At 39.2% G+C, this 26,374-nt stretch overlaps 1 protein-coding gene across 2 annotated transcripts in view; it reads left to right on the top strand.

Moving 5' to 3' along the window:
* The first annotated feature begins 205 nt into the window (after positions 1 to 205).
* LRRK2 (leucine rich repeat kinase 2) overlaps positions 206 to 26,374 on the top strand; it is a 71,396-nt gene continuing 45,227 nt past the window's right edge. The window contains exons 1-13 of one of the 2 annotated variants that reach the window (XM_040544704.1): positions 206 to 583; positions 689 to 774; positions 5,050 to 5,156; positions 8,503 to 8,591; positions 10,367 to 10,501; positions 12,179 to 12,313; positions 15,842 to 15,973; positions 18,868 to 18,987; positions 20,129 to 20,253; positions 20,812 to 20,891; positions 21,654 to 21,760; positions 24,577 to 24,706; positions 25,597 to 25,721. In XM_040544704.1, the coding sequence (XP_040400638.1) occupies positions 424 to 583; positions 689 to 774; positions 5,050 to 5,156; positions 8,503 to 8,591; positions 10,367 to 10,501; positions 12,179 to 12,313; positions 15,842 to 15,973; positions 18,868 to 18,987; positions 20,129 to 20,253; positions 20,812 to 20,891; positions 21,654 to 21,760; positions 24,577 to 24,706; positions 25,597 to 25,721 (1,531 nt within the window). In that variant the 5' untranslated portion in view covers positions 206 to 423. The remainder of the gene's footprint in view (positions 584 to 688; positions 775 to 5,049; positions 5,157 to 8,502; positions 8,592 to 10,366; positions 10,502 to 12,178; positions 12,314 to 15,841; positions 15,974 to 18,867; positions 18,988 to 20,128; positions 20,254 to 20,811; positions 20,892 to 21,653; positions 21,761 to 24,576; positions 24,707 to 25,596; positions 25,722 to 26,374) is intronic. The other variant, XM_040544705.1, reaches the window with a different exon arrangement.

Below are 26,374 nucleotides of genomic sequence, written 5' to 3'. Positions count from 1 at the left end.
AATAAGCCCCACACTTCGCTCCCCACCACCCTCACCTGAGGCATGAGGGCACGCTCCAAGCCGTATTTATAACCTAGGCACACTAGTGGGCGGACCCCGCGCTGCAGATCTGCCATTCTATTGGATATCCGCGCTGTCAATCTCCGCAAGCGGGCGCGCTGCCAGCGAACCGTGCGCGAGTGCCGCGGGCGCCCCCTAATGGCGGCGGGTGGGGGGCCTGAGGGAGGGGGTTCCACGCCCGGCCGCGACCGCGTCCCGGGGCGGGAGGCAGCGGCGGTGGGGAGGGCGGCTCGAAGGGGCCGGGCGGCGCTGTCAGCGGCTGCGGGACGGGCCCGCGTCGTGCCCTCCTCGTCCCCGCGGCGGATGGGGTGAGGCGAGGCGAGAAGAGGCGAGGCGGCCGCCGCGGAGGGCAGCGGGGCGGCCATGGCCAGCGCCGGCCCTGCGGAGGAGGAGGAGGCGGCGAGGGAGGAACAAGCCCTAAGGAAGCTGGTGGTCCGGCTCCAAAACGTCCAGGAGAGGAAGCGGCTGGAGACGCTGGTGCAGACCCTGAGCGACCTGCTGGAGCTGGCGGCCCGGCAGAGCGGTAAGGCGAGGGCCGCCCTGTCCAGCCCAGCCCAGCCCTGCCTGGCCCTGTCCATCCCGGGCTGCCCCACACGCCCTAACGCGGCCTTTCTGTGTTCCCCTCCAGCTCCACGGCTCTTCAGCGGCAAAAACATCCACGTTCCCGTGCTACTGGTGGTGGACATGTACACGGGGGCAGCGGGCGTGCAGCAGGTAAGCGGCCCCGAGCTCCCCCCCGGCCGGGCTCCGGCCTGGGGCCGGCCCGCTCCGAGGCTGCCCCCTGCCCTTCCAGGCGGCTGTGTGAAGGAAAACGCTGCTCCTCAGCAAAAGGACAGGAGAGGGGTTGGGGTTGGGAGTCCCAGGTTTCTGCAGATGCAAGCAGCAGCTCTAAACGGCAAAAGAAAGTGGAGTGATGAGCGTAAACGAAGCGGCGTGGATGCAGCACACCCCACGCTTCTGAGTTACAAGTAATGCTGTTTAATATAGTTCTGACGTATCGACATGAAATCCTGCCATTTGATATAGTTCCGACATATCAACATTAAATCCTGACGTTTAATATAGTTCCGACGTATTGACATTAAATCATGCCGTTTAATATAGCTCCAACATATCAACATTAAATCCTGCTGTGCTGAGGCAAACATGAGGAGCGGCATGATTAAGATGTCTTCATCCATACATAGCCCCATCCCGTGAGAGTTGTACGAGGCCACTTTTTAGGGGAAAACAGTGTTGTAACTCGGAGGAGCTTCTGCAATTTAAGGTCCTGCCTGGCTGCTCCTGTGACAACACCGGCCCACTTCAATGAGGTGTGGCGCTTGCACAACTTGGTGCTGTGCTTATGGTACAGCTGCCAGGCTTGTCATATGAAAGAGCTCCTTCCTGGCAGGCATAGATTAAGTTTCTGACTACGTTATGCTCAAAGGATGTTTATGAAGTCCAAGTTCGCGTGCCACTCGCTTGCTTTCTTTATTAAGCAATTTTGTATAGTTACAAGCTTTTGGGCATCTTTTTTTTTTTTTTTTGGATTCACTAGAAAGCAAAACATAAATGATGTCACATAAATAATAATGTTTTTTAAGATTTTTTTTTAATCTACTAGATCTTAAGCTAGAGATCACAAGCATAAGATTCAGATTAAAACATGAAAGTTTCCTTTGAAGACTAAGTAACTTGTACAGTCTGAACTTTCAAGTTATTTTACTATTGAATTGTCATTAAGTAATACAAAAGGATTGTTCATTAAGAAATACAAAAGGATAAATCAGTATTTTTTTTCAGAATAAAGTATATGACGTATGTAACAATTTACAAAACCAATGCCCAAAAATTTAGTCTAGGAAGTAAAAAATATGAAATCCAACCACAACCAGAAGCAGGTCTGAAGTGATTGCACAGGGCTCTAAGAAGTGTGTAAGAGGACCGTGATCGTTTAATTTTTATTTTAGTAAAGTTAAAAATCTTCTCTTTGATTTAATATAGAATTTTAAAATCAGTTTTAATCTTCTCTCTGCCTACATTTGCAGTCATACAGTGCTTCAGTTTAGAAGTTTTGGATTTCCTTTGCATTACTACATTGTATTCAAGTGTCAAATTCAAAGCCAGTGCAAAGCTCTAATCCAGTTCCTCACAAAGTGCCATAGGCAGCTCGTCCTTCACGTTTTGTTATGATATTTACCAACATCCACAGTGTGTTAGTAGAGCTCTGGCTTCCTTGCTTCATCCACAGCAGTTGATTTACAGCCTTTGTGAATACACAGTTCTCCCTGGCAGCAGTGAAGTGACGTAGTCCTGACTTCGCTGTAGTCCCTCTGTACTACTAAAGAATTCTCATTGAATAAATTGATTAACCAACCAGTTGCCTCCTTGGCTTTTGGCATTGTAATAAAACTGACCCATATAAGAGAAAAAACATGGTAGGAGCCATATCTGAAGTGAGGATTTCCTTTTCTGTCCTATTCTTGCACAGAGTAAATTAGCTTAATAGATCAATATTGCGAGTACCAGTGCAAGTCGGACTACAGGCATAAGTCTTGCAAACTTCTTTATAAGTAGGAAGATACTGAGCTGCAAAGTCAGTAGTGCCTTAAAAGTAAAATAGACATCTTTTAAGTAAATATGATACCATGGTGGTTTTTTTCAGTTGCTGGCTGACGATTAGAGCAGGTTAGAAACAATAGATCAAAACTTGTTTACAATTCAGAAAGGAGCAGTCAGTAGAGCTTTGACTCATGCAGAAGGTGTGAGCTAATGTAATATAAATTCATTGCATGCCAGAAATGAAAAGGGGCTGACAAAAATAACAGGGTTTCAGTGCTGCCGCCAACTGTCCCTGTGTGTCAGGACATGTTAAAGTGTTTACAAGAACATCTTTGTTTACTGCATTTTTTTTCCTTTCCCTGTAGCCTTTAGTATCTCTGTTATTTAAAAGACCCTTACTTCCTTACGTAATTATTGAAAGGATAATAAGCTCTTTGTTATCCAAGGCTGTGATTTTAATATTGTAAAATAGGCTGCATTATCAGCAGGTCAGATGTCTGCTTTGGTCTTTTCTGGCTCCACAGTCCTTATAAATGTTTGTCAGTGCTTGGAGTCACAACAATCCAAATAGAATCTTTAATAGAAATATAAATTTCATCAGAGACAGTACAAAAGTGACTTTTCTAAAAACATTAAGCTAATTTTCATCGGGTTCTAAGTTTTACAATTAGCATGGCAGGAAGTGCCACTTTAAAATCTTTTTTGTAGCAATAAACAGTGTTTGAATTAATGGTCACCTCTACAATGTCTTTGCTGTGCAGATTTGAAATTTGTTGCTTGAACATGGAAAATGAGGTAATGCATAACCCCATCTTTGGGGGATTTGGTAGTCACTAAGACTGTTCTTTGAAATTATGCTTGATCAGGAGTTGATCCCACAGTCCAGACTAATCTTCCTGAATGTCCATAGTAGTTGGTTTGCACTCTCAAGTAGAGCAAGTCAGCTCGCTGTCTAGGCAAGGAAATTGTCTTCTGGGCAAGCTCAATCTGCAGACATTAAGGGTATAATTGGCTTAAAACATTTGACTCTGGAAATCTAAACTGCAACAAAAGCAAAGCTACTGCGGATAGCGTGAACATGGTGCCTGTGACCTGTGAAATATAAAAGCAGAATTCCAGTTCCCGGGGATTTCCATCACCTTTTTCATAGACTTGCCAAAGCTGTTGTGCAAGCTGCCTGCTTTCCAGTCTACGTTTGTTTGGATGGCTCTGCACTACCCGACTTCCAATTTCATTCATGTCTCTCGTCTTTCACACTGCAGGGTTAGAGATCATGCAATTTCTATGAACTTTGCAGTGAAGCTCCTTCGAAGCAGCTGTTTACATTCCTGTTGGTGGTGGATGTCCTTTGTTGACCCCTTTGCTTTGCATAACTCTTTGCTGAAATGGGATCTCATTATGCATGTAGTTTTTGAGCCACACCTAGGTTATCTTCTGTCTTGACCCTATTCCTACAGCACACAGGCCTACTTCCTCTTCCTTTTGTTCTTTTTTTATTTATATGGCCAGGGAGAGTTTTATGCTTTAATTTTTTTTTAAATCTACTTTGTCTTGAACTTTTGACATTTCTCAGTTTACTTCCTCTCTTTCAGTACAGCGAGGTTTTCTTTTCATCAGTTAATTCTTTCTACATTTTTTGCTCACTGCTATCATTCACACTAAAGCACATTCAATTTTATCAGCCTGCAGGCCAATACGCCCAGCAAGCTCTCATAATAATAAAGAACATTGTTCCAGGGAACATGGGGGAACAGATTTCTCCAGTATGGACATTTTTCATTTTTGGTATTATTTACAGATACCTGAAAGTCAAGGCACTTGCATAGGATAGAGCAGGTAGTTATTAGAATAAATATATTGTTTTCAGTTTGTCTTCCATTCCTTGTGTTCTCAAGACTTTCACTGCCCTTTTTGTGTTTTGCAAGCACGCAGAAACTGAGGATCGATGGCAAGAATATGAAATATGTAGTATCATTTAGGTATCTCACCCCATTTAGAACATTTACACCTTTAACATATCCACCTTTAAAAACTATCCTTTCTCCTTCTCATTTGCAATTAAATAGCAAATTCTTATGGAGGCAGCAATGCTTCAGTGAAGTTGGACTAGCTGTAATAGTGCAGTGGTCTTCTGTGGCCCATGATGGCATACTATTGATCTCATCTTTTTTTTTCACTGTCAGCATCTCTTAACCGTAAGTGTGTCCCTCTAGCCTCAAGCAGTGCTGGAGCACATTGTAGGTGATACATTGCTACAAGAAATGATAATCATTGGCGTGTTTTAGTTCCATCTCTTAACTTTTTATGTCCCTTGTCTTGTGTAATTATCCCCTATTTAGCTAGATAACTGTTGAGAACATCCATCTTCTGAATGCCATGAATATTAGAAGACAACATTTAAGTTCCAAATAGAGCATCTGTTCTGATTTTTTTTTTATTTTACAGATGGGTTGGTCACTTCTTTGTAAATTGATAGAAATTTGTCCAAGTACTCTACAGAACATAGCTCCTAAGGATGTTGGGAAGGACTGGGAAGTCCTGGGTGTTCACCAGTAAGTATGTTGTATGCAAAGAGTCTTCTGGATATCATGGCAGCATATTTATGCAATATAATGTATTTATATAAAGTTATTACATCAGCTTCTACATGGTTAAAGATCTTTTGTGGGTTTCTTCGGTTTCCAGAATAAAAAGCTCACACAAGCAGGGACGTTAGCTGTACGCATAAATACCTGATGAGGAGAGTAAAGAAAACTGAGCCAGGCTCTTCTCAGTGGCGCGCAGTGACAGGACAGGAAACATTGGGCATAAATTGAAATACAGGAAATTCCACTTAAAGATTTTAAAAAAATCAAATGATTTTTTTAAAATTATTTTGAGGTTGATCAAACACTGGAACAGGTTGCCCGGAGAGGTTGTGAAGTCTCCAGCCTTGGAGATATTCAGAACCTGACTGGACCTGACCCTGAACAATCAGCTATAATAGACTTCCCTTCTTTGAGCAGGGAAACTGAATTAAGAGAACTTCAAAGGTCCCTGCCAATCTCAGTAATTCTGGGATTCTGTGGTTAGGAAGATGTTTTCTTTTAATAGACATATGCAACATTACCTGGCAGGTTTTGTGTATGTGTGTTCTTTATGATGCATTACATCCACAAGCCTAAAGTGGTACAGATCAAGAGAAGGGGTATTTTTTAGTTGTCTAAAAATTAAGTATTTAAAGTAGACACCTCAACTACCTGTGCAGTCAGTGGACACAATTACCATCAGAAGGTGGTTCTTCCCATCTTTTTAGTAAGTAAGCCCGGAACTAAGTGTAGTTTGATTTGAGTACGCCCATCTCTCTATGCTGACCGTTGAGGGAGCCTAAATTAATGGCTTCTGCATGGCTTTGGTTAGATGGACAAAGACCGGCAGAGGTTAACTCCAAAGCTGTTCCGTAGCACAAATGCTAGCTGCAGATGTAAGTATAATATGAATAAGAGAGAAGGATGTTCTCTCGCTTGGACAGATTGCCTCATTCAGGGCTGATAATGACAGCAAGGAGCTGCAGCTTAATAGCTCTACTAGTAAATCTGCCTCTGCTTTTATAGTCTTCACCATGCCCTTCCTTAGAAAGGTTGCTATTATGAGATGACTTGCATGAAGATGCAGTATGTTTGTGATTTTGGTTGCTTTTCATGAGCAAGGAATGACTGAGCTGAAGCTGTACTAGGTAGTTAAGATTTCTTTGGCAGCTTAAAGGCTTGTTAATTGACTGATGCTTATTCTTAGGTCCCAGAAAATTACTCCATTTGGGCTGATATTTCCCATAGTTTCCCGTTGTGGGTTAACCACCCACGCCTCTCGTGGGTTAAGCACCACACAGTCGCTCACTCGCTCCACACCAGTAGGATAGGGGAGAGTATTGGAGGGGCAGAAGTGAGAAATACTCTGTGTGAGATAAAGACAGTTTCATAAGTAAAAGAAAAAAAAATCAGCAAAACAAAGCAAGGGATGCAAAAGCTCTCGTTTACAACTAGCCAAACGATACTCAGCCAGTCCCCAAGCAACAGCAGCCCTGGCAAAGTTCTCCCCAGTTTTATTGCTGAGCGTGACATTACATGGTATGGAATATCTCTTTGGTCAGTCCAGGTGAGCTGTTCTGGCTGCATTCCCTCCCAGCCTGTTGTCCACAGCTGCTCATGGAGCAAACAGGTGAAGGAATCTGCATCCCAGGTACAGTTTCTACACGTGTATGCGTGTGCGCGCACACCTGCAACCACACAATAAAGTGCATTAGGAAGGCTTAAGACTAAAACATTTTAATCAGGACGTTAAAGAAGTGCATTTAAGGGTGTCTGTTTAGCTACTCTACCAGCTTGGTTAGGGTGGCTCCCTGTTTTCTTTGATTCATCACCCTACCACTTAGTCCATACATCTGGGCTGTGTGCTGGGCCAAGAATTTGCCTGGGGACTGAAATGCCAGCGCCTGTCCTTGTCTGTAAACTTACTGGTTCAAAGTGTGCATACAGAAATTTCACGAGGTATCTATTCTCAGTTTAAAATAATAAGAAATAAATAATAATAATAAATACATTCATCCTAGTTTATAAAGTTAGACCTTAGCAAGGCACACAACATCATTGCTATATCTTGGGAATGAAATTTGGGTGAAGCTTTCAGTGCTGTTTTTGTTTTTCTAGACAGGTCAGGAATGTCTGTTAACATTGCCAGCTACTGCACGATCCATTTTGTTTAGATATCTGTACAAAGACACTCTCATTTGAAGATCATTAAGATTGCAGAGTCAAACTCTCCAAAGTTATGAGTATCAACAATGAAAGTTTCTTGATATTTTTTTCTGAGCCTCTCTATTTTTATTTAGTTTTTAATTACACGGTCTTGGTTTTCCCCCATTTTAGGATATGCTTCATTAAGTACAAAATCAATGCTCATTTATTTTCTGCCATCATCATCATTCAATATGGGGCCCACTGCCTTATTTACTGTACGTTATTGATACCTTATCTGAAAATTGGCCTATTAATTTCTTCTCAGTTTTTCTTAGTGCTCATCAGTATTGTCTAGAGATTTAAAAAATTTCTTTAATGAGAAGGTATTACAGATTTTAGGTCACTGTCTTAGAAAATCATGTTAAAAGTACCAACAGATTTTTGGGCACACAGTTTGGTACATTCACTGGATTTTTCAGAGCACCTAGCATTGTCTGGCTGTCCTTATGTTTAAGAATTCAACTTTGTTTGACTCTGCTTGCAACATTTCAGAGGTTAATATCCCTGGGTCTCAAGTCAGGCCACCTAGAAAGCAGAGAGTATACAATTGCCAGTCTACGAAACACTTCTTTTTAGTGATTTGTCCAGCATCCCATAAGTGCTACATGGTGGAACCTTAGATAGGATAGAGTCCTTCAAGATGTTGTTCAAGTTCTTTAGCTGGGAAACTGCTTTGTCTTTTCCAGCAGGCACTTGATCATTCACTGTAACATCACTCTTACAACAAGCAGAACACTGCCTTACCATCTGCAGTCTGCTGCACCCCCCAGCCCTGCTTTCTGTAGAATAATTCCATCCTGGATGTAGGACTTGCCTCCTGTAGAATTAATATATGCATATAAAATTAATTAAAATTTTAATTGGTAAATTACACATCATTACTTTCATGAAATGTAAAAATTGTTAGAGTAACCAAGTAATTTAATTGCTAACTTGAAAAAAACATAAGCTGAAAGAAAAGTTTGAAAAATGAATTGAGAAAGGACAAAAATGGCTTTAGAAAGCTTTTGCTAATTTCTGTAGCTGCTTTGTATTGTTTTTTTAAGTAATGTTTGAAAAAAAAAATACTTCTGTTAGTATTTACTTAGCCCTAACTCTTTTTTTCCATCTTTTAATTTTTTAGGCTGATCCTTAAAATGCTCACAGTTCACAAAGGAAATGTAAATCTCTCAGTAATAGGACTGAAAACATTAAATCTACTCCTCATGTCAGGTATTGTCTGTTTTACTTTCCTACTTTGAGCCTTTAAAACAAAGAACTGTGATATAAAGTGCATGAGCATACGTTTTGGACCTGATTTGTCTCTTTTATTCTGTAAAGTCATTTAGAATCATAGAATCATAGAATATCCTGAGTTGGAAGGGACCCATAAGGATCATTGAGTCCAGCTCCTGGCACCACACAGGTCTACCCAAAAATTCAGACCATAGAACATTTGTACTTGTATACAAAGTAATAACAGTACTGTTTTTATCCAGGTAGAAAGGAGTCTCCAAATTGCAAGGCTATGAACAACATAGCCAAATAGTTTTCTCAGCTTGTTATCAGCATAGGCACAAATACTGGTTGTATATAGTTAAGTTAAGTAAGAACTTTTTCTTAGCAAAGTATAAAATTGGTCACAGTCTGACTTGCTTCCTTTAGTACTAGTTTATATATTTGAAAAGAGTGAATTGTCTCTGATATATTTCTTTTAATCTGCTCTCCAGAGACTTGATCTTATCAGGAACTGAGAACATTTTTCTTGATCTTCTGTTGAAATTAAAGAGAGACTGTAAGGGAGATATCTGCTAGCATGGTTCAAGGTAGCATATAATACTAGTACTAAAATTGTTGAAATAGGAAAGTTTCCGCTGACTTTGAAAGGCCTTGTAATCAACCTTACTTACAAAATAAGGCTTAGACTTTAGGTAGTTAAAGCTGATCTGGCTGTCCAACTTCCTGCTATAGGCAGTAGAGTGAAACAGGAACTTTAAGAAAATGGTTATGCTGTTTATTTGTCTATTTTATGGTAAGATCAATTACCTCTTGAATCTGCTTTCTTCTCCCTTTTAATTATAGAGAGAGACTTAAAGTCTCGTTTCGACTATCTTACTTCAGAAAAATATTTGAAATTGTACCTTGTCAGAAAAATCTCTTGGTATTCTATATGTCTGTATGTCCAAAAACTGGAATTGCACTACAGCTGGAGGTGGTAGGCCACTGTGAATGCAGAGTGGCAGCCATACAGAAAGATCCTCTCTTTAAAAGAAAAGAAACAGCTGCAGCTGAAACACTGGATCAGGAACTATGAATTTGGTTGTTACTGATGTAAGCTTGAAAAATTGTCATGAATATGATATTTTTGCTTATACGTGCTATAGAGACAGCAACTTTTTTCAGATTATTATTATTATTATTATTATTATTGTAAGAGCAACAGTGATGTTGGCTTTTTAGTTCATTTTCAGGTAGCAATTATCCAGGCTGAAAGAATGGCCAACAGAATGAGAATAGCATTTCATGACACAGAAGGATCAATTTCATGGTTCACCATAGCTGAAAGGTAGATTTCAACTCCCTATGTGCTTTCTTTTGGCAGTGTAGTCCTATCCTTTTTTTTTTTCCCACAAATTTGGTTTCTTAGTGAAATTCTTCAGCTTGCAAGAAGTGCAGTTTTTTGGACTGATTAATTTTCCACTAGTTTAGTGAGATGAGCTGTCTGTGAGAAGTCAGACAAGTACCAAAGCCAGTGCAATGTGGGAGCAGGAGTGGAGAGAGGAAACTATCTTATTGCCAGTAATGTTTTAGAACATCTCAGTTGTGTTGTAAAATATTACCTTAAGAGATAACTGCCTCACAAGTTATATAAAAGCCTGGATGTGAGCCACCAGAGTAAATTTTAAGGACAGTATTAAAGACTTTGGGATTTTAATGGTTAAGTACAGTGCTCCAATTAACATGTTGAGAACACCTCAGCACAACATGTAATCTCTTCTGCTTTTTAGATGTAGTTGCTTTCCTGCTCCTGGAGGAAGAGGTGGATGTGTTTTCTTTGATATTTAATGCCATGCACACCTTCCCTAAAAATGAAGAGATCCAGCAACATGGATGTAAAGCATTATACAAGCTTTTTGAAAAAGGTATCTATATCTTGTGGGCTAGTTAGAAAAACATGTAGATTGGGAGGGGACTGCAGGTATTTATTTAACTGAAAAAAATGAATTCTTGCATTCCAAATTTTGTTTTGTGTATTATATCTGTTCTTCAAACCTGTTAGCACAAAACAGGTTTTCCAAGCTGTATCATAAATTTTCTGAATCAGATAAATTAATGTGGAAAATGTCACTACATGTCTGACTAGAGTTAACTGGAAAGATGGGATTCAAAGTTAGTCAGTAACACTGGGACAAAGAGTAGTGATACTTGATTTTAATTCTCAATAACCAAAGCTGCTTCTTGAAAGACTGGTAAATTTTAGGGTTGCCAGGAAGTTGTGAGCAAGTCTAAAATCAAGCAAAATGTTTGCACTTCAGAAAAAGTATATGATTCAGCTTTTGATCCTGACAATACTGAAAGGCTAAGTATGTATCTCTACAATATTCCTGTGTTTCTTTTGAGGGATGATGTCACCATGTATTAAATTTCTGCAACATTTTCAGGAACTCTGTGTGTGTAATGGCCAAAAATCCTGTTATTGTGACAGTTTTTCTTTGCATTGAGTTTCTTGCTTCAGAATAACTGTTGAGAAATTCTAGTACTCCTAGTAAGTCCACTATACTCCTTTGCTTCAAAGACAGTCTGCAGTTCCTCAGATTTGTTCTTCCTGGCACCATTTTATATTGCTTCTTTTCTAAGTCTTCCTCCCACACATGTGCCTTGAACTATTTTCTGCTTTCTTTTCCCTTTTCCACTCTCCCTAAATACTTTTGTCCTGCCATATTTTCTCTTCAGTCTCCACTAGTGTCTCAGCTTCTTGCATTTTCTGTGTATGCCTTTTATAAGAAGTGCCTGATTTTTACAGATTCACAGATGTTTCAGGTACAGACCTAAAGACCTTCTTCTTGACAGCAGCGTAACAAGTTCCTAGGCTGTCCCTGGATATTTTTTTCTTGCCTTTGAGAAACCTTCTCAGCTACTGTAATGTGAATGTTTGTACTCTTATCATGAACCAAATTCAGAAAATGATTCTGCTTAAAAAAATTAAAGTGTGGGATTTGTGCTCAAGCTGGATTAGTTCCTTTATCTGGTTCACTGCACAACTGCAGTGATGTCAGCACAAATGATGGGGGACAGTGATTGAAAAACCTTAAGCGCTTATTACAGTGAAGGTAGGATATTATTAAAGCATGGCTGTAGTCTTTATGGAAAGAACTCCATTATCAAAAAAGTTGAGAAGTAAAATAAAATAAAGGAGTATGTGAAATGCATTCCATCAAATCGTTTTCACTGTGTTCTTAGCTTTTCCTTCACTTATATGCTGTCTTGGTGAGGAATACCTGAAGTTCGTTCTGTGAAAAAGACTAAAAGACTTTTTTTTTAAAAAAAAAATACTCATTCACAGGAAGGCACTTAAAAGTCAGAACTCATTTACAGAAAATGTGGGCTAGAACAAGGTCTTTGTAAAGTAGCTCAGTTTTTGGTATAAGGAGTTGTAACTGTAGAATATGATCTCTATGGAGGAGACTACCTTACTTTCTGTGGAATATACAAAATAAATATAAGGAAACTTCATTAAAACAACTGTATTTTCTCGTATTGTATCAGGATATGAATTACTTCCTCAAAACTTACTGTCTCCATCTTTCTTTTTAATTTAGTTCCAGAAGAGCAGCTGACCGAATTTGTTGAAAGCAAAGATCATATGATCATACTGGAAGTATTTAAAGAGTGTCCAGAGAAAGAAGAGGTGATTCTTCCTGCACTTTACTCATTACATTCCTTAGCTGGACCATGTAAGTGTACTGTTGGAAGTCATTTTCAATTCTTCACCTCCCACAGCTTGCGTCAGCTCACCTGAGTGCATGGTAATCTTTCAGTGACTGTGAAAGCAAATAAAACTTCAGAGTCTCTCCGGGGAAAAACAGTTGGTAGTGCTGCAAAAATAGTGACACATTTTGACAGAGGGAACAGTTTTGAAATGAGAATTGGTTGGGAGCTGCTAAACAAATCACTTTTCTGTTTTCTGTGGAAAATACTGACATGTAATTTTTTATGGGAAATTTTCCTATTCAGTCATACTTACAAGGCTGGAATCTCTCATAAAGTAGGTAAAGAGTCTTTCTTCTGCTCAGAGTAAGTGTTAACTAAGATGCTTATCATGGCTGCAGAGGTCAAAGATATATTTATTGACTAAATGAATATTCAGTGAGTTTGGGTAGCAGGTTAAGAACATTGTTGACAGAGGCTGTTCCACAAGGGGAAAATTTCCCATGCAAATCCAATGGCCAGAGCTAAGACAAGGTGTTAGGGCTCAAGCACCCCTCTCTGACCAGTCAGTGGTGGCTGCAATGAGGAGCACAGGTAGTATTGGGCACATTTTGGAGACTCATGGTGTCCTCAGATGTTGTGCAATAGGACGGAAGAAAATCTCATTGTGTCTTGTTCTCTCATCACAGCAGTCCCTATTATGGGCAAAATCAGGTCCCAAGAAAAGTCCCTGATGATATGTGTCCCTTTATTGACTTGGTGCATGATGCTGTTGACACAGAGGCAGCTGTTGTACCTTACCGTTGGCAATTTCAGCAGGCATCGAGCTCTTTGTCTCTTCCGCAAGATCACAGAATCACAGAATCATCCAGGTTGGAAGAGACCTCCAAGATCACCGAGTCCAACCTCTGACCTAACACTAACAAGTCCTCCACTAAACCGTATCATTAAGCTCTAAATCTAAACGTCTTTTAAAGACCTCCAGGGATGGTGACTCAACCACTTCCCTGGGCAGCCTATTCCAACGCCTAACAACCCTTTCAGTAAAGAAGTTCTTCCTAATATCCAACCTAAACCTCCCCTGGCGCAACTTTACCCCGTTCCCCCTCTTCCTGTCACCAGGCATGTGGGAGAATAGACCAACCCCTACCTCGCTACAGCCTCCTTTAAGGTACCTGTAGAGAGCGATAAGGTCGCCCCTGAGCCTCCTCTTCTCCAGGCTGAACAATGGTTGTATTCTTGCAGAAGTGTTTCCTCATACATCCTGTCCATTTGTATAGGAAACGTGCTGGCCCAGGGTGTGCTACAAAACAGGAACTAAACTGCAGTTTTCCAAATTTCATCATTCTCCAAACTATTTAATTTCCCTTTCACAAGCTTCTTGCTGTTCCAGTTTGTCTTTAAAAATTAAGCATTCCTTGAGACAGAAATAATTTTACCATAGCCTAGAAGTTTTTACCATAGAAGTTTTACCATAGCCTAGAAGTTATTTCCATTTTAAAGCAGAGAGTGCTAAGTGCTTTTTTTTTTCTAAAGAAGAGAGTGCACTTCAGAGAGAGCCTTAAGTGCTCTTCAAAAAAAGTAATTAGAGAATGTGTAACAGTTCCAAGAGGAAGCCATGACAAAGACTTGCTCTACAGTAGGCGTTGTTTTTGGAGTTTGCACTTTCTGATATGAAGTATTGAAAATAGGGAGACAAAGATAGTTTGAGCATAGTTTGAGTAGTCTCCCCATATCCTAAAGTCTAAATACATCAAGGATTTGTACCTCAGTATGCCTTCTTACACTAATACTTACGTAGGCTTTGCTCTGGCTCATATGTCATGAGAAATTGAGGGCTGGCAGTTTATCCCAATGCAGGACAACAGGACAAGAACTCTTTCAAATTTCAGTAGTCTTGAGTGAATGAGAAAATGCTTTGCTGACAACTGTCCTTCAAAGTCCACGGGGAAGTGATGTATCACATGCTGTTTGCCATCCAAGTGTTAGTCATAGGCAGCTATCCAGGCTTCTCCTATATTTAATGGGGAGAAACAGGCACCTCCAGAGGCAATTTCACCTCACCCTGAGAGAAGTACCTGTTATTCCATGAATTATAGAGTGCTCACATCTCTTCCTCAGTTACTGTGAGAAGCTGGATGTCCAAGTTCTAGTGGTAAATATTAGATGAGAGCCATTCCATACCACTGCTTCGTTCTTGCAGGATTTAAATATACACTTGATTGCGCTCTCTCTGTAATCAACAATTTTAGAATTGTCTGAATATTTTAATATGTTGATAATTATCACCTGTGAAGTGTGCAAACCTTTACAATGAAAGGTGTTTTCAGTGGTGAGTGACATTAATAAATCACTGTCATCTTAAAGCATTGTGAAAAGTACCTTCCTACACGAACAAACAGAATGATTCAGAAATGCTTCCCACTGAGAGCTTGCTTTTTCAACTTAATATCTTTGTATACAGGAGAGCCAAGCTGTTGAAAATAATATTAAGAAAGTTTATAGACCTCAGTAGAGTAGTGCTGAACCTCTTGGAGGCAGTGACAGGACTTTCATTCACTGGAACCAAGATTTTGTCCAAGATTTTGGGGGTTCTATATCATACCCTGGATAGACACATACTGTAAAGATGCTTTCATGTACTGTGTTTTTAACTGCCGTGATGCTATTTTGGTTTAAATTACTGGGTGTGGGATCTTCAGTAGGAAAGGATGTCTGTCAGTCAGGGACTGACTTCAATAGGAAAGGATGCATTCTGTCTTTTTACTGACTAATGTGAATGCCTGCTGGTTTCAGTATCTGACCTGCATAATAAACAGTGAATAGGGTGAAGGTGACCGAGCCCTGGCACAGGTTGCCCGGAGAGGCTGTGGACTCGCCATCCTTGGAAGTACTCAGAAGCCACCTGGTCGTGGTTCTGGACAGCTGGCCCAGGGTGACCCTGCTTGTGCAGGGGAGGTTGTTCAAGATGACCTCCAAGGTCCCTTCCAACCTCAGCCATTCTGTGATTCTGTGAAATATTTCAGGATCATTAGGTGAACCTGTCTATACCCTCAATACATAATAGTCATACAGTAGAACTAGTTTAAACCAAATGAATAACTTGCTAACTTGCACCCTAAAAAGGAAGGAAAACATGAGAAACATGGAAAAATGACATTTCTTAGAAAGAAAAAAAATCTAAGTTGTTTCTTAGCTGTATGCCTCTGGGAATATTTCTCAAATACTGTAAACTGCTTAGCTTATCTCAGTTGTGTTATAAACACCACTTATAAGATTGAATTAATATTTATAAAATAATGTGTTCAATTAAAAAAAAGTAAGAATAGTTTGTAAGGAGGTTCCTGTTACATGTCATGATATGGAATGGAATAAATTCACAAATGTTAATATTGACTCTGAATTTAATTATTTTTTTAATTTGAATTTCATTACTTTAATTATTATAAATTATTACCAAGTGTTGGTAGTCCTTAATATTAGAACCCAATTACCATGCTTCTTTTTATTTTTTTTAAATCTTAAGTAATTTTTGTTTCTGTTTCCCTCTTTAGCCAGCAATGTTGAAGTGCTGATGTCTGGAAATGTTCGCTGCTACAATGTTATAGTGGAAACCATGAAAAGATTCCCCAGTAGTGAAACAGTTCAGGAAGCGTGTTGCTGTTTGTTGCATAAGCTTACATTGGGTAAGTTCACAAAGCTGGTGTTAGTCAGCTTACTCTGTGTAAGAACTGGAGGAACTGACATGAAATGTTAGGCCAACTAGAGAGCTACTGTTCCAGTGAATCCTCACGGTAGTGTGTAGCTCAATTTTTCTAATGATGTGAAGGTCTGGTGGCAACACTGGCAACAACCAGTATGGAATCCTTTTGTGATAAAGGCTAGTAACAATGACAGAAACAGTCATAAAAACCTAGAGTGAAACAGTGAGAAAGAAAGAGTATATTGATAGATATACCATTCTTTGTAATGTTATTAAAGAATGGAAGAAAATTCCTTCTAAATTTCTTCTTCGAAGTGGTAGTTCTGGTTGTGTGAGATACTGTTGGTGCTACTGAATTATCTGGGACGTGTTCTCCAAGACGGTGTTTTTCCTCCTTGCAATGCATCTACCCAAAGGCCTGTGCTGCATTCCTGCTCAGGTATGGTGCCAGCCCTGGGGCCCCCGGCCTGAAGCAGTGAAAGAACCAGTTTGCTGGAAAAAAAAAAGTTCCATTGTCTGGGCTGACACAGGCTAACACCACATCAAGCCAAATAATGGCAATGTCAACAAGGATTTTGTTGTGCCTCTTCCCAGCTCTGTGCTATCTCTTGCCAATATGATAAGATGATCTGAGCAGTTGCAGTAACAGCATGTTCAAATGAAAATAAATACATTTTTTCCCCTGTTGTGTGAAAAGACTGAGTAGAGCAGCTGGAAGAGCCCACACTACATGGCAGGTTTTTCATCAGTCCGCCAAGGTCTTTCTCATGAGTTAGACTTCCCAGTTTTTGCACGTGGTGGCCTGAAGCTGCTGCAGATGCTGGTGCTATTGCATGACTCCTCTTAATCAAATCAGTCTCATCCTGTCACCATCTGCTTCCGCTCCTTCATGCAGATGCCATAGAGAATACAGATCAACCCTGAGTGCAACGGAGTGCAACTTCCAGTTCCCCTTCAAAAAGCCGAATAAACATTTAAAGAAAATGTGGCCTCTGAGGTGGTATTTGCAGTTATTTGACAAGAGGTGATGTTAAGCTTGAACAGTTTCCTCTGCAAGGCCAACTGCATGGTAACCAAGCACTTGAGGGGACACAGCAACTCTGTTGGCATGCCTTGATCCTGTCCTATGTGCAACCAGCCTGACTTCATGGCCTCAGAACATGCATTTGTGATTTGTGTTTACTGACCAACAAGTAAGAGTGGCAGTTAAACAGACATGAGATCTATTAATTCTTTTTTCAGCTCCACAGATGCCTTTCGTCTTAATATGCAGACACTTTGGGAGGAGATTGGGTAGGGGTGCCCACAGCACCAGAAAGTTAGGTAAAACAGGTGTGAAATTGCTAGGTTGTCCTTCCTGTCCTTCCATATGAGACTGGAAATAGTCTGGAAGACTTCCTTATAGCCAGTGTGGCTTCCCAAATTATTCTGCTGGACACTTTTTTCCTAAACCCAAGTTATTTGGTAGTGAAATTGTAAAGTCAATATCTATTAGCTTCCAAAATCACTATCATGTGTTCTTGCTAATCTGGTAATGACTATTGAAGACGAGAATATCGTCAGAATTTTAACTGACTGATATCTGTTCAAGCAGCCACAAGTCCAGCATAATTATTAGTCACATAGCCTACATTTCTGACTTTCTGTGAAATAAGTAACATATTTACACAAACATGTCATTTTCAGTAAAATACAGCAAGAAACAGCAACACTGCTACAACATGACCACGCTAGTACAGAGTAAGAAGAAAAATGCTGTTTCCATTTGCACTTGTGTGGGTGGTAAGGCCAAAGTTTTAGAATGAGGGATCTGGAAAGGACTTGCCTTAAAGTCTGTTCTTTAGAGTTCTCTTGACTTGGACTAATAGGGCTGAATCATAAAACACTAGGAGAGGTACTTATTTCCCAGTGAGCAACCCAGACGTTGCAGGTAGCCAGCACCTATAGGACTCAGGACCAGAACTGAGGTAAAGAAATTAAGTTAGCTTTTCTTCTGCTTGTAATTTTATTTTTCATGCCCCAAAATCATATAATTCTTAATTTTGTACCTTATCTGAAGCACTTGAGAAACATTGATACAGATTTGAATTTCACCTTTCATGTGGTTAGTATGATTCTCATTTTTAGTAATTGAGAATTAAACAAAATTAAATATCAAAATAGAAACCGTATCTATCAGACTATATTTTACAAAGTGAGCATAGCCATATTATTGTATGTATGATACTTGTTTGCACAACAAATGGGGAAGTTATCTTCTTTTGCTTGCTTTCATTTGTAGAATTCCTTATATTCAACCTTATATTCAATTATATGTAATGTATAGCCTTTGATAAAAGCTGTCCTTTAAATACATTAATCATCAAAAGCTAGTTCTTTCTACTGTTCCAAAATGTATGTATTCTGTATTTATAAGGCTGACTTTGATCTATTTAACGAGGAGGACAAAACCAGAGGGCAAAACAGGTTTTAAACGCTTGCTTGGCAGGATAAATCAAATCATTGCAAGAATTCAAGACCAGGACTGCTTTGGTTTCCTGGCAGGAAGTCTGCAAATGAGATATAGATGGTATCTTATTTTGCTGACGCTGTGGATGTCATGTTGCATTAAACCTCAGTCTTCATATTAAAAATAAAGAAAAGAACCTAGATCCCGGTTGTTTTTTTTATCCTTGTCTCTTCTTTCCACAAATAAAATACCATTATAATATACCCCATAAAATATATATATATACCATAAAATACCCCCTAATAACAAATCTAATGTTTGCTACAAACAAAGTTTGTGCATTATGTGCTGCTGAGAAATCTATGCTAAATGTGTATAAAGCTATAGATGTGTGTTTACATTCATTGAATGTCTTAATCTATTTCCAGGAAATTTTTTCAATATCCTCGTGTTACATAAGGTTCCAGAAGTCATTGTGAAGGCTGTGACAGCGTATTCTAAAAATGCGAAGGTACAGGCTGCAGGTCTCAGCTGTTTAGCTCTTCTCAGTAAGTAAATTCATTCTTAAACACCTAAATAAATTACTTATGAAATAAACAAGTGAATGTTTTCATACTGGCGATTTCCTGTAATTATTCTTAATTGTGCTTCTTTTTTAATGTGGAAGCCTCAAGTAAGGTAGCTGTGATAGAGCTAGATTTCCTGCACGTTTATGGTTTAGTATGACATTCCTGTGTTCATACCATATTCCCAGATATTCAGAGCTGGGACGTTATGTTGATAGATCTTAACAAAGCAACCTGTTTGTTCATAGGCAAATATTGGATAATCCCTAATTAATATAAAATGTCTGGAGACAGCAACATGTATTTGATGCCGTATTTCATGTACTACTCATTATGTACTGTCAGTTGATTGCAACACCAAGTTAATGCTTGTGCCTGAGTTCTGAAATCAAATAAAAGATTTAACCTTTTCCTTGAGCACGCTCCAGTTGTTATTTTTAAACAGAAATTAGTTACCTAGTGGCAGAAAGCTAAAGATCAGATTCTGTTAGTCTTTGAGTAGTACAAATGTCAGTAGAAAGGCTGTGTAACAGTCCTCAAAACAGCAACTGTTAGTAATCAGCATACATTCCAGTAAACTTCAGATAGTATGGTTGGTGTTGATACCTTTTTTTCTTAAATGCTGAAAAACACAGGTATGAAATGATTTATTTTACATTTCATTGTGCTTTCTGGGACCTACTGTTTCTCTCAGCAATTGCAATTTATATTTTTAAACAGCATATCTTCAGAGTGAAGATGGCTCAGCGATAAGTGGTTACGTGCAAATGAACCACAGTTATATTTTGTGTGTGTGGCGTTCTGTATGTAAATGCATAACAGAACAAGTGTGTGCTGGTCTTTTCAGAACCTGACCATTGACTGGTCTGTAACTATCTATATAAATGGCTATACTAAAGTACTACGTAGCAAAGGGTTTTTTTATTCCTTTTATAACCTTGAAGACATGTCTCAATTCTGTCACAGAGCTTATGTCAAAAGACTTCTCCCTTCCCAGAAAAGACTAATCCTCCAGCTGACTTTCCTACACAGGCAATGTGAGCACCTCCGTGACTACAGGAAAGTTAAGACAAGTGTTTTGTCTTTGCAATAAGAATTGATTGTAAATATTTTGTATTTCAAGCTGAAACAATATTCTTAAACCGAGACTTAGAGGAAAGAAAAGAAGAGGAGGAGGAAGAAAAATTATGCTGGTTGGAAGCATGCTACAGAGCATTAGAACTACACCGAAAAAACACAGATGTACTGGTGAGAATTTCTGTATGATGGGGGTGTAGAAAGACAGCATTACGCATTAAATAAAACATTTAGCAACATAATTTTCTCCCATGTATCGTCAGACAAACTAGGTCTGCGGGACTGTATTAGCCTTAGAAAAAAATTCCCTTTCATTCCATCCTTACCTTTGTTCACCCCAACCAGTTTCAGTTACTCCTTTGGATCAAATGTGGTTAGATAGTTGAGACTTATTGCCTGGAACTTCTTCCACCCAAAAGCTTGTTGTCTACTCAGCTGCTCTGTATACAGCAGCAAAACACAGGCTCATCAGCTGAAGAATTAATGTTGGCCTAATGTAGGTATCAAAATGAAAATCAGATAATGAGAACGTGGCACATGCTTGTAACTGAGTTCTATCTCAGATATAAAAATGTGACAGTCCATACTTTGTTGTATTTCTACATAAAGCAACTAGTACCTTTATCATGGACAGAACAATTCTCAGACTTCATTTTCTGTTTTTTTTAATTTTGCTATTCTGAAGGTTTATTTCTTTAATCCTTTTGTCTCCTCTTGTTTTGTATTTAGGAGGCTGCATGCTGGGCTTTGAAAAATCTGTTTCTGTATCAACGCAACCTTCATGAAAAGATTGGAGATGGAGATAACCAGTCAGTGTTAATACCTTGAACTGTGTTTTTGGAAATGAAAAAAAATAAGAGTGGCCTACTATTAGGCCATTTGGGGTCTCATGTTTCTGTTATTTTTATTTTTCTTTCTTGTTTTCTAATACATGATGAAATGCATGACAATCAACATAGAAAGTTTCTTTCTTGAAAAGCATTCTAAACTCCACAGACCAAATTGCTAGTGTTTTAATAAAGAGTAAGGACACAGTCTAATAGAGCGAATTTGTACAGTTCACAAGGAATTTCATCTTCAGTTGCAACAAGTATAGGGAGATTTAAAGAATGTAAGAGTAGGGAAAATAGAGGAGATTAAGATTAAGTAGTTAGGAAGTATGGAAAAGCAGCACACATTTTCCCACAAGTCAGATGAAAGAGCATAGCAGAGGGAGCACTGGCCGTCAGGGAGAATCTAGGCACGAATAAGACACAGAATTTCCCTTAAACTCTTTCTCAGGGTTGTTTAAAATTTTAATCATTCAAATTTTGGTAAGCCTGTTTTTTTTACTCACTTCTGCACCTCAGATCACTTGGAAGTCATGACTCCAAGTGAATTGTGTAAGATTCAAAGTTGGCTTACACACGTAGTATGCAAAGATGTTGCTGTAGTGAAATATTAGAAGCCAAGTTAAGTCATCTAAAAAATTAACTATGTCACTTAGTGTGTTTTTAGGAAACTGAACGATAGTTATGAAGTAACTGCTGTAATGTGGTCCATGTGCAGTGATTTGTTTCTCTCTGTGAAAGGTTCCCAATAGACAGAGCGGTGATGCTGTCCATGCTGATGCACTCCTCTTCAAAAGAAGTGTTTCAGGCAGCTGCTAGTGCCTTGGCAATTTTGTCACAGCAAAATGGTAAGGGAATTTAACTGTCTTTGCTTTCTAATTCTGCAGTCATTGCTATAATATTAAATATTAATATTAAAGAACCTACAAAGTGTGCTAGAGTATGGATACTGTATTCCCTGTGATTAGAATATTGTACAGTTGTGTTCAATAGGAGGTTTATTCCTTGCTTTGAAAAAGGTATTGTTAGCTAGTAGCTAGACCGACCGATGTCATCTACTTGGACTTCTCTAAGGCTTCTGACATGGTCCCACACGACTTCCTGATCTCTAAATTGGAAAGATACGGACTTAAGGGTGGACCATCTGGTGGATAAGGAATTGACTCGATGGCTGCACCCAGAGAATGGTGGTCAATGACTTTATGTCCAGGTGGAGACCGGTGATGAATGGTGTCCCTCAGGGGTCTGTCTGTGGACCAGTGCTTTCCAATATCTTCATCAATGACATAGATGATGGGGTTGAGTGCACCCTCAGCAAGTTTGCAGATGACACCAAGCTGAGTGGTGCAGTCGATACACCAGAAGGAAGAGATGCCATCCAAAAGGGCCTGGACAGGCTGGAGAAGTGGGCCCACGTGAACCTAATGAGGTTCAAGTCCAAGTGCAAGGTGCTGCACCTGGGCCAGGGCAATCCCAGACATGAGCACAGACTGGGAGAAGAACTCACTGAGAGCAGCCCTGCGGAGAAGGACTTGGGGGTTCTGGTGGACAAAAAGCTCGACACGAGCCAGCAGTGCGTGCCTGCAGCCCAGAAGGCCAACTGCGTCCTGGGCTGCATCAACAGAGGGGTGGCCAGCAGGGGAGGGAGGGGATCGTGCCCCTCTGCTCTGCCCTTGTGAGGCCCCACCTGGAGCCCTGTGTTCAGGTCTGGGGCCCACAGCACAAGAAGGATGTGGAGCTGTTACAGTGGGTCCAGAGAAAGGCCACAAAGATGATCAGAGGGCTGTAGCACCTCTCCTGTGAAGAAAAACTGAAAGCTGGGGATGTTCAGCCTGGAGAAGAGAAGGCTCCAGGGAGACCTTATTGTGGCATTTCACTTCTTAAAGGGGTCTTATAAAAAGGATGGAGAGGAACTCTTTACTTCGGTAGATAACCATAGGACAATGAAGAATGGTCTTAAAGAGGATAGATTTAGACTAGACATTAGGGAGAAATTCTTCACTCTGAGGGTGGTGAGGCCCTGGCACAGGTTGCCCAGAGAAGCTGTGGATGCCCCATCCCTGCAAGTGTTTAAGGCCAGGCTGGATGGGGCTTTGGGGAACCTGGTCTGGTGGGTGGCATCCCTGCCTATGGCAGGAGGGTAGGAACTAGATGATCTTTAAGGTCCCTTTCAACCCAAGCCATTCTATGATCCTAGTATTGAAGAATTCATGTCCAAAGAAAAGAGATCTTTGCCAGTTTATGTGTTGTGATTGCTGTTTTTTTGGAGCAGGAGACATGGGTCTGTGCTCTCTGTATGCTTGTTTAAATGTTTATCACATTTGAATTTCATTAAGACCAGAATTTGTCAAAACTCACATGAGTAAGGATTACAGCCTGACAAATAATATTTTCTTAATAATACAGGGCATTTGAGCAGCCACATTGACTTCAGTGAATCAAATCTTATGTAGAAAGTTTGTGCACAATTTTCAAGATTGCTTTAGTCCTGATTGTGTCCCCTAACTGGTTTCCTAACATTTTGCAATTTGCGGACCCCTTCAACATTTTTCAGTGGCAGTGTGGACCTCTGGCTAGAGTATTTAAGCCTACTTTGGCCTTCTTTTATCAGATACTTTTCCCAGAATCCTTTGAAATGTTTCTGGATCTTAAGTGGTTTGTAGACTGCTCGTTGAAAACCACTGGCTTGATAGGAAGATGAGGACTAACAGTTAATTACCATTCTCTAGGTGAGAAAGCTTTGTTTTATCACTAGGTTACTGAGCCATCCAAGTACATAAAATATAACAATGAAAAGTTTTTATTTATGAGATAAATATGTATGTATATGGAGAAATAGATCTCACAAATATATGCATAGTGTTATCATATATTATATCAGGTACTTTCATAATGTGTTACTTAAAAGTGGGCCTCTGATTCCCACTGGAAATCCAAAGCCAATTTTCATTTTGTCTTTTTTTAAATTCCTTCTTTTCCCCTAAATGAAAATGCTTACAACATAAATGATAGACATAAAGAAGCTTAGGAAGACCCTGTGGCACAACATAATGTTGCTTCAATTCGTCATTTGAAATGGGTGTACTGAACTGGGAATGCCAAGAATTGGTGGTAGTTACCATGATAATGTAGAATATTTGTATAGCATTCTGAGCTGTATTGGCTACAGTTGTATTATAGCTACAACCTGTGCTTGGGTGTTTGAATTCTCAAAAATGTGTGAACAAAGTAATTAGATTGGGTTAATATTTTATTTTTGAAGTCTTATTTTGGAACTTAGAAGGTTTTTTGAAAAGTAAATTCTCACTTTCCTACTGAATCACAGAGTGCAATTCAGAGAAAAGAATGTTTAAAAATAAACATTTTTCAAAAATAAAAGTAAAGTGATATATTCTCCTTCCCTTAAGTTGACGGTGCTAGTAAAAATACAGATGTATTTAAACTTATTAGGCACTTCAGGAATTTTAATGCTTTTGATTAAGATATGGAAATAAAGTCATCTTCAGCTTGAATCATTTCCTGTTTTAATTTACAATGCTATAACATATGATTTTGAGGAAAAAAAGTCAAAATGAGAAAAAAGTTAGTTCTGTTGGTTTTTGAGAACTCTATATATAGGGAGAAAGAGATTTGCTTATGGGATGCTTGCTGTTTTGTCTTGTAGGAAATATTAGGAGGACACTTTTGTCTAAAGGAATACACATGAATGTTTTGGATATAATGAGGAAACATCCACATTCTCCCGAAGTGGCTGAAAGCGCCTGCAGAATTCTGAATCATGTTTTCAAAGGAAGGTAATACACTTAGAAATATGTGACCACTCCCAAAGTGAAGGTTTGTGAGATTCAGTGCTGTAATTGATTGCATTTAAACTACTGACTGTTTCACTTATGTTAAAATTGACTAATCTGACAGCTCTATTCAAGACACTGAATCACATCTGGCCCCTCCTGTTAGCCACACTGATTTCCATTGAGAGCTAAGAATTTTACCACAATATTAACTCTAATTATATATAAAAAAAGTGTTAACATTTCTTTTGTAATGGCTTTTGCAAATGCTCTAGGACATGGGTGGAAAACAAACTTGTGACTCAGAAAGAAAATCCCAAAAATTCCATAAACAAGTTCACAGGAATAAAATGTACTATAAAATAAGAAAGTGGCCTTAGAAGTAAATTAGTGGCCTTTGGCTACTACCATTTCTAAGTTAATGTCATTGTGCTACCTTATTGTAGGTGTTTTTTTTCTTCAAGATTAGAAACTAGCATGTTTGATATTTTTCTGATTATTCTGCAAGTATCTGGCAACTCATCAATATTTTATGGCAATTTAGGGAAGATCTATCTTCTCACGTCTGCACTAAAATCAAAGAGAAATATATGAATCCACCGTTCACCCTGAGTGAAATACTATACTCTCTGTGTACCAGTGTTCTGGACTGAACTGAAAATTACCTCTCAGTAGTCTCAAATTGAATTAATTACATACTCTGCATTCATGAAACGACATGAAAATAACGTTTGCTATGCTAAAGAAAAGCACCATTGTTTAATTTATATTTTGTAGCTAAAACAGATTTGCAGTGTTCTAAAGGGATATCACACCATGCTAATGAAAGAAGCAAATATGTGTAAAATCTAAAAATGCGTTACTTTTATTTATTCTATAAATAATATTTTCAGTTTCCCTCATCTGGATATAATGACAGTAGCTGCATCAGAAGTTGTAAAAGCCATGAGGAAACATGAAAAGTCACTCTCTGTACAACTGGAAGCACTTCGAGTCCTTTTACACTTTATGATGCCTGGTAAGTCATCGAAAAATATAATTGGTGTGACATCATACATCAAATCAGAGAATTTAATTAGATAGCTTGGTTTTAGTCTTTCTTATCTAATGAGACAGCCTTTAATAGGACTTCAAAAAAAATTACCAAAATTCTGTATTTAACAGAGTAACTGTAACTCTTTAGAATGTACGAGATGGAGGATGCATTGAAAATATCAGGCCAAAATTATCACTGCTGATATCCGTTTGATTTCATCAGTGATGATTTAGCTCTGCTGCTTCTGTGGAGTTCTTGGAATGACTGTGGAGCCATTGCTGTGGTTGCATGCTCCTACCATAGATGATTTTTAATGAGAGCAAGCAGTGATAATATCAGCATAGTTTTACCACAAAATACAATTGTTTTGATAGTATCTCTTGGAAGGAACATCAAAACTAGACCTCTGACACCAAGACAGTGATTCAAAGATATGAAAGCTACTATTACATGCTATTTTCTACAGCAAAGGAGAAACCAAACTGACTAGCTTAGGAATTCCTTTTCCTCCCCAAAACAACTCTTTAAGAGCAATCTACATTATGAAAAAAGTGTTCTTTTTTTATTTCCATACCTTTAACAGAGTATGGGGGAAGTTTTAGCTCTTCTTTATCAGTTTACTGCTGTATATCCCA

The sequence above is a fragment of the Cygnus olor genome, chromosome 1 (assembly GCF_009769625.2).
Source record: "Cygnus olor isolate bCygOlo1 chromosome 1, bCygOlo1.pri.v2, whole genome shotgun sequence".
Lineage (NCBI taxonomy): Eukaryota > Metazoa > Chordata > Aves > Anseriformes > Anatidae > Cygnus > Cygnus olor.
This window is presented reverse-complemented; position numbering and strand designations above follow the sequence as displayed.